We start from the raw sequence: 9,053 nt of genomic DNA, 5'->3' as shown, positions 1-9,053 counted from the left end.
TACCTGCAGTTTGTCCATCCGTCTAGCCAAAGCTACCACAATCACACCCTCCTTTGCAAGGGCTTGAACTGTGACTGCTCCTATTCCTCCACTCGCGCCAGTCACCACAGCAACTTTTCCTACCCACTTATCCATTTTGAATATACTATTTTCAAATTTGTGTCGTGATAATTGATCACCGTGGATATGTACGTGAATGTGATATTCGAGAAGAAATGTTTTCCTTTTTATATATTTGTTACGCATACGTGTGTGTAGTTGTTTATTACTAAGTGTACTGGTGGATGTAGATAAGTATCAATATAAAAACGAAGAACGAATAATAATTATCATTATTTTGATTATCACACTTTCAGCATGATTAGATAAGTTGAAATATTGATTTTGCACTAGTCACTTAACTTGTCTGGTAAATATTAGATTTAAGATAAAATAAAAAAGTACTTTTATGTTATCTCTCCAATTATTTATAGTCAATAGCGGCACAAGTTACAAAAATATTTATACTTTCGTCGAGTCATTGAAGAGGTTATACTGATGAAAATGTGAAAAATATTATGAAATTTTGATAACTTTATGATAAAAAAAAATCAATATCTTCTTTCGATCGATTTAAATGATAATATTTATACTTTAACTTTTTATTATTAATAGCAATCAGATTTTTATTCTAGTTAGTATAGTCCGTTAATAATCAACGGATAAGATGGATATTAGGTGATAAATATGTGATATAAATAATAATACAGGATATATTTTAGTAAACTTATATTTTTTTGGTATTTTAACCATCATTTCAGGATATTACAACAAAATATTAGAAGAAAAAAATGTATGGTGTGATGCGATGGTTAGGGCATATGAAAAGAATGAGTGAAGAAAGAACTAAAAAATGTATTTTGCAATTAGTTAACAATAAGTCATTATACAATTTCTTAACTTTTTCATAAATTTTATTTATTTAATTTGGTTTGGTAAAGGGCTTTGTAATAGGCTGGATAATGATGTCATGCACCTGAAAATAAAATAATAATAGCATATTGTATTGAAGATGCTTTAAATATTTCAGTTTAACCCTGTTCATATCGATTTTTTCTTATATTTAACAAAATTATGTGCTGAAAAAAAAAAATGTGAATATATATATTAATTTGGCATATAAAATTCAAAATTTTATTGGAACATTGAATCTTACTGCACCTTCTCACAAACCCTAAGTATCTTTGTGATTCTTCGTATTATACTTTTTATAATATTAAATTACGATTGACTCAATTATTTTTATGTACAAGTATCCGAAAAAGTATTTTAATGTCCCCCTGAACTCAAATCGAATTTAGTTTTATTTTAGTTTAATTTAGTTTCTCTTACGTACTTTGAATGGTATATAGCACTCTGCTGTATATGCATTACTGCAGAGTTATCTTGTTTGTAGATACCATGAAGGCAAAATTATTAGTCGAAGAGTGTAATCCGATAAACCCAATACCTAAATCATGATAGCCAAACATTTAAATCAAATTCATAATTATACACAAAAATTGATAAAATAATGAGTACGCTACATTTTCATGAATATTTTTTGCTGATACTTTCGGGCACATTTTTTAAACTTTGTAAAACAGAATTAAACCTTTTTCCAACCAGTTTCGACAGTCATGTATCCATCCCTGAAGATGACAAGGTAATCGTCAAAACCGGTTGGAAAAAACAACCAAATATAACTGTGGCTAAAAACTAATAACGGTTTCATTAATTGATTCGGCAGTCACTTTGTGGTAAAATCTATCCATTTTTAATAAATGTTTTACTTAGTAAATACCACTATTTCTTAAAAGCTACTGTGACACGTGTTTCGATGCATTCGAACCACGTGTCACAGTAGATTTAAAAAAATAGTGGTATTTACTAAGTAAAACATTAACTAAAAACAAATAACGGGTTTTATTTTACAAAGAATTAGACATTTTTTTTAACTTTAGTTAGTTATTAAATATGATTTAATAAAATTTTTGAACTAAGATGAAGAATCATAGAACATATATTAAAGTGAAAATATCATTAATGCAGCCCTTTTAATGGTTTGCTAAAGTTAGTTATTAATTTTTTTTTTTTAAAATCACTGTGTTAACGAATCATCGAATAAACATATTTATAAAAATGAGAATATCATTAATATAGTAATTGCTTTTTTAATGATTTGGTAGTAACGAATGTATTCATTTTCCTCCCTTTGTACCCCGTCGTGCCAAAATTACTGCTTTACAATTGATGAAATGAAATCGCAAATATTATTGATGGTTAGATTTAATTGAAAAATATCAATTTACCTGGACGTTTGGCCTCGTGCTGAGGATATAAATCATAGCGTCTACAATATCCCTGTCCCTTAGCATCCCTTGAATATTATCGTCGGATAATTTAAAATTCATTTCGTCTGATAACTTCTGCGCCATTTCCGTATAAACCGCCCCAGGGCTGATGCTCTAAAAACATTTATTTTAACGTGTTACACAAAGTAATTACTTAGAATAAATCATTTTAATTGCGATGAAAATATTTGAGATGACACCAGATATAATAATACGAAAATAATATATGTTCTTTATTATCATTACATCATTATTAGATTTAAGTTCTGTGCTGACATTTTTTTGGTGGAACTGCATTTTATAGAATAAAATAACAACTGTGTAATTTTTCCACACGAATTTTATTTGACCAGCAACCATGTTTCGTTGTAACCGACATCATCAGACTGGTTAGTCTGATGATGTTGGTTACGACGAAACCCGGTTGCTGGTGAAATACAATTCATGTGGAAAAAATTACATAGTAGTTATTTTATTATTTTACATCATAATATTTACAACGTTTTGAGTGTGTCCAATCATTCTGACCTCACATACAAATAAAAAGAGTTGTTGCTTAATTAAAAGCTTCTCTCATCCCATCATAGATGTCTCCATTAAAATTCTACTTAATTCAAACAGTTTGTTTCGAATTTAATAAATATAATTAGAAGTTCCAAGAATTTTAGTACTGTGGTTGTCAATCATGGGTAGAATTGGTGAATGTTAAACGTGTGTAAAGTGATCGCCTAAACCAGCCTATGACAGTCTTAAGCCCCGTAAATGCCCAGACTTCCATATTTTTCTTCATCTATGTTGAGAGGTTAAAAAATAATATAAAAAATAACTCCTATAATTGGAGATAATCCAGATTTTTGAAGTATTTGGACACACTCAAAATATTGAATCATATATTTTCTCTTCCTTTAGCTTTATCATCATGGCATAGTTGCTTAGATACATAATAAAGAGTTCACGAATTCCTGAAAGTCTGGATGTGTGATGAACTGACATCAAAATTAAGGTAGAGAAAAGGTAATTGAGATGGTATGGGCACATAAGACGTAGCGAACCTGATCATATTGTAAACCAGGCGATCACTATGGACCTTCGTCAAAAGACATGTAGAGGAAAACCTTTAAAAAACATGGATGATACAGAAAGATAACATGATTCAAAGGCATGGCCTAGATGACGTTGTATGCGATAGAAGGACCTCCAACCTAAAGACAGGAGAACTGGCCCTAACAGTCTACAAAGATGATAAGTTGGGATGAAGCCAGGAAGAAGAACATCATAGAATAATCATATCATTATCTCTAATTCATCTTTCTATCACAATAGTCAGTATAAAAATCCTCGAAGTAGTATTTCTTATTATTCTTAGAATGAAAGTTCATTGCTAATACTTACTGTGATTTTTATGTGACTTTTCAAACCCATCAATTCAAGCCTTAGAGCCTCTGTGAGGGCTCTCACTGCAAACTTACTGGCGGGGTAGGTTCCAAATGATGCTCCCATTATCTGAGGTACTCTATGTCCGCCAATGCTGTTGGCAAAATTTATATATTTTATTTGACTACAAGGAAAATTCTAGGCATACGAGTGTATCACGATTTTATTATTATCTCTTTGGTTATATATAATACGCCATTTTACGTCTTATCACGGATTAACTGTCAACATTGTTACTACAGACTGTCAATTTGACAGTTGACTGTTGATTTGTAGTCAACACGTTTTGCCATTTCACCATAAGTCAACTAAATGACAATTCGCTTGCTCCTTTCAAGAACGTCATAAATAAAAAAACTTGATTTTTCTGGAGAACGTTTTTAAAGATTAAAAATATAATACAATGTATTAAAATTAAATATCAAGCCACTTTTTGAACTTTTTACTGTGAAACAGATCTTTTAGGTAAAACCTGAAGGTTTTTTCTCCATTTGAAAAATATTTAGTATATTTAAAAAAAATAATTGAACAATACCTTTTCTTCAAAATGCATAAACAACACTTTCTGCCCAGTAGCGGGTAAATATTGAGTTAAAAATATCCCTCTTTTGCTGGGATATATTACATTTTCTGGGCATTTCGAAAACATGCACAACTGGAAGTTGACGATTTTTGATGTATGACGTTCTTGAAAGGAGTGAGCGAATTATGCGCGTCGTGGGTACAGTGAATGGGCAGAAAACAATATTCAACTTGATCTTCTTTTTCAACGCAGAATTTTTTTTCACCGATGAGGCATTTTTTGGTTAAATGGCGATGTAAATAAGCAGAATTATCCAAATGGAATGAAGAAAACCTAGAAGAATTTATAGAGACGCTCTTACATCTATTAAAAGTCACTGTTTGGTGTACTTTATGGGCAGGTGGAATCATTGGCCCATTTTTTTAAAAGACGATACCGGCCAGAATGTTACGGTCAATGTAGAGCGCTACAGAACCATGAATACTGACTTCTTCGTACCTCAGTTGAATATGATTGATGTGACAGAGCTGTAGTTTTAACAAGATGGCGCAACATGCCACACAGCGGGTGCCACCATAAATTTATTGCGGGAAATTTCAAATTATTATAAAAAACACCCTAAACATACTAACCATCATTGTGTCGTATAAATTCAATTGTTTAATTAGTCAATAATATCCTTAACCTACCTACTTATGTGAATGATCTGACCATTATCTCCCCGATTCCTCATTGATTTAATGGCTTCCCTTGTGCAAACACAAAGCCCTAAAACGTTTAGATCGAGTACTGCTTTAAAGTCTTTTGTGGGTCCGTCTATAAAAAAGAAAATAAAAAATAAAAAATAAAAAATAAAACTAATTAATATCTTAATTCAATAGATAGGTTTATTTTATTCTTATTTGATTCTCATCCACGTGAATGCATTTCTCTATGGTATAAATACCATAGAGAAAATTACTTGATAGTTGTAATAAATTATTAATAGGACTTTTTTTTAATTAGTAGAATGTACAAATTCATAACCTTATATGCTGCTACCTGCACTGCAAAACGTTATTTACAAAAATGCAAAAATGCTAATTTTTATAATTGTAACATTTATTAATTAATATTTTTTGTTATTTTAAAATGTATAAAATAAATCGAGTAAGTAATTTCATTTATAGTTATATTTAAAAAAAAACTGTTATATTTCACCAAGTTTATATACTTCTTTGAATTTATTGTGACATATGTTTTATCAAAAAAAAAACGCGCTTAGAATATCAGAAATGAAGACTCTGAGAAGCATAACAGGCAAGAGTCTTCGAGATAGAATCAGAAATGCCAGGATCAGGGAAATATGCGAGATCGAAGATTTCGTTAGGTGGGGAAGGCAATGAAGAAGACAATGGTATGCGCATCTGAGGAGAATGGAACCATCCAGACTCCCCCACATTGCACTGTACGGTCAAGCCCATGGTAGACGACTCCCGGGCAGAACACCAAAGAGATGGGTCGATAGCTGGGAATCGACGTCGCAGGAGGCTAATCCCTTTTAAAAACAGGCCGCAAGGCCTATAATAATAATAAGAAGAAGGAGACATACGTTTTTATGAATTTAACATCATTTGATAAAAACGACATAGAATGTTTTGAAATCCGTGTCACAAATTATATTTAAAAAATATTAAGTAAAATTAAAATATTTTTTTTTATCAATAGAACTACAAAATGACTGCCAAATCTATTAATTCTAAACGAATAATTCAAAAGTGAAATCTTTTTAATTCGTGAAAATAGTACCAACGTATTTTTGTGTGTATATTATTTTAACATTTTAAGAAAATAAAAAGTTAATATTTTACTTTCTCACCAGTAAGACGCGTCACTGACGCCACCCCTGCATTGTTAATTAGCACATCGACTCCACCGAGGGAACTTTCAACCCATCTGAAAGCATTAAGGACATCTTTTTCCTCTGAAACATCGCACTTGACGGCGTGGATTCGTCCCTTTACCGATTTAGAAATCTCCTGAAATATATTGTTTTTCCACATATCGCTCACTCCTTTCAAGAACGTCACATATCAAAAAACTTGATTTTTTCAGGAGAAAGTTTTCAAAGTTTAAAAATATAATACAATATATTAAAAATAAATATCAAGCCATTTATTGAACTTTTTACTGTGCAACAGATCTTTTTAGGTAAAACCTAAATGGTTTTTTCTTCATTTGAAAAATATTTAATAAATTTAAAAAAATAATAAAACATTACTTTTTTTTAAAATGCAAAAAATGCTTTCTGCCCTGTAGCGGGTAAATATTAAGTAAAAAATATGCCGCTTTTGCTGGGATATAGTACATTTTCAGGGCATTCCGAAAACATGCACAACTGAAAATTGACGATATTTGATTTATGGCGTTCTTGAAAGGAGTGAGCGATATGCATTTATTGACAATTATATACATTTGTATATACTCGTATATATTTTATATAAATATATACATACACACTCATACACACAAACACTCGATAAAATCTATCAATTATGTTGCAATACTGATGAAATCATGATGCAATACTGAATCATGACATTATATTTCGTAAACAAGTTTTTTTGGTAGCACATAATTACGTTGCATAAACGGTATCAAATGATAATTTTATACATTTAATAAGAAGCGCTATAGTTCAAACGTCTCAAAAGTGAATCGGACTCCAGGTTGTTCAGTCTGTTTGTTGTTTGTTTAACTACATTCTTATACCGTTACATAATTCTTATGTTATGTGATTTCGATGTATTTCAATAATTAATCTGAATTCGTATTTTAATAATTTGTTTATTTCATCATTTATTTATTTATTCAATGCATTGATTTGACCAGTTCCATCGTTTTTTTTAACAATAAATCACGAAATAATTAAATACTTGTAAATGGTATATAAAAAATTTTCATCCCAGAACTCGGCTCGAGAAAAGGATTTTATACTCCCTCAACAGTCATCAATTCTTCAACATTGACTGGACAAATTAAACCTTCAAATATAAACAACAACCTCCTTAATGAGGCATGTAATTATCAATTGTTTTATTTTTAAGGTAAGGAGGTAGTAACATTACACTAATTGACTTTTATTAAGAATTTGTAAAAAAAAATCCATGAAATTCTCTCTGACTGATTGTCAAGAGATATTTTGATGTCTTTATTTTAGACCTTTATAAACTGATTGTCAAGAGATATTTTAATGTCTTTATTTTAGACCTTTATAAACAAATATTAATAATATTCCCCTCCTTATAGATATCCATCTCATCCTGATGAGCAGGAACCCAATTATGTACAGACGTTTAGTTGTTTTTTTGAAATTGAATGGAATAAATTTATAGTTGAAAAATAAGTCTATCATATTTCATAATTAAGTAATAATATTCAATTAGAAGAGAGAAAACTAAAATTTCTACCAGGGATCATACCCAAGTAATCAGTTTTGTATTCGAGTATTCTAAACAACGCCAGAGTGACTGACTAGACAAATGATGATAATAATTAAAATTATTTTTAATAAAACAAATATTTTTTTGTTTTTTTCTTACCTCAATCTTGTCTGTTCTTCTTGCCAGCCCTACAACAATCAATCCCTTTTCTGCTAAAATTTTAGCCGCCTCTGCGCCAATCCCAGAACTAGCACCAGTAATAACACAAACTTTTCCTACCCAACGCTCCATTTTAGCTAATTATACAAATATTCAATGAAATATTGATTGAATCTCTCAACCGCTGTTCAATTAGCAGCGAAACCTTCACAAATGGGAAGTAATTTTTTACGTAAATATTTCGATTTTGATAACAGATCGACAAACACTTACAACAAATGTACTTTAACGTTATTTTCTTATCTTTTTAATTATTACGATTAGATATCAACTAAACATCTTTGTGATAATACTTTACTAAAAATAATTACTGTAATATAGTGTGTAAATATTATATTATATTACTTATTTTTTATTTTTAATTATTTTATAGTAGTTTTATATTTCTTACATTACTTATTTTTCTTTAAACTCTTATCTACACCCAATGGTGCATAGGGCACTCCATAATTTGAAGCAGTGTAATCTCGATAGTTACTCACATGAAGGCAAGGTGATTAATCCTGTGTGTCAGGTCTTCGTCCTGGGTAATATCAAATAAATGTAAGAGTGAAAAATCACATATATATTTATTTTAACACCCCTGGGAAACGAACCCAGGGCCTCCAAGCATGTTAGCTAAACACGCTAACCATTATACTACCGAGGCAGGCAATTTTACTTACGTTTAGAAAATCATTTTCAATCATCATACCAGGTCCTCATATCTGGCATAAGTTTTAGGTTTTTAATTAATTAAGTAATCTAATATTACATATTTAATATATTTAACAAACCTGTCATATTTCGAATCTCATAAGCCGGGTTGTGGTCCCGTGGTTAGTATCGCGGAATCACGAGTCAGAGTTTCTGGGTTCGAACACACTCTACCACAATTTAATAATTATTTTTAATAATGAGCCACTTAGGCTCACAGAAATATTTTAATGTTAAGTATTTTTGTAAAAAAAAAAAAAAAAATTAATAACTAAAATAATGTTTGAAATTAAGTTGAGACTTGTAATTTTTCCCTTTAAAAATAATCATAATCATAAATAATTTATTTGTATACAATTAACAACAATATGACTTAAACGAACTACG

General features: G+C 30.2%; 2 protein-coding genes across 2 annotated transcripts in view; one reads left to right on the top strand and one right to left on the bottom strand.

Moving 5' to 3' along the window:
- LOC148304104 (uncharacterized) overlaps positions 1-8,142 on the bottom strand; it is a 12,816-nt gene extending 4,674 nt beyond the window's left edge. Inside the window, exons 1-7 of the mRNA XM_088268844.1 lie at positions 7,911-8,142; positions 6,188-6,347; positions 5,019-5,145; positions 3,765-3,900; positions 2,331-2,486; positions 963-1,015; positions 4-277 (exon numbers count right to left, since the gene is read on the bottom strand). Of these exons, the coding sequence (XP_088124970.1) occupies positions 4-277; positions 963-1,015; positions 2,331-2,486; positions 3,765-3,900; positions 5,019-5,145; positions 6,188-6,347; positions 7,911-8,042 (1,038 nt within the window). The 5' untranslated portion in view covers positions 8,043-8,142. The remainder of the gene's footprint in view (positions 1-3; positions 278-962; positions 1,016-2,330; positions 2,487-3,764; positions 3,901-5,018; positions 5,146-6,187; positions 6,348-7,910) is intronic.
- The window catches only part of Hs3st-A (Heparan sulfate 3-O sulfotransferase-A), a 99,248-nt gene that overhangs the window by 60,198 nt on the left and 29,997 nt on the right, over positions 1-9,053 (top strand). The window lies entirely within an intron of this gene.

Source organism: Brachycentrus maculatus, unplaced genomic scaffold (assembly GCF_059751285.1).
Source record: "Brachycentrus maculatus isolate JH-2025_06_01 unplaced genomic scaffold, ASM5975128v1 h1tg000334l, whole genome shotgun sequence".
NCBI lineage: Eukaryota > Metazoa > Arthropoda > Insecta > Trichoptera > Brachycentridae > Brachycentrus > Brachycentrus maculatus.
The sequence above is the reverse complement of the archived record's forward strand: the minus strand, read 5'-3'. Positions and strand labels throughout refer to the sequence as shown.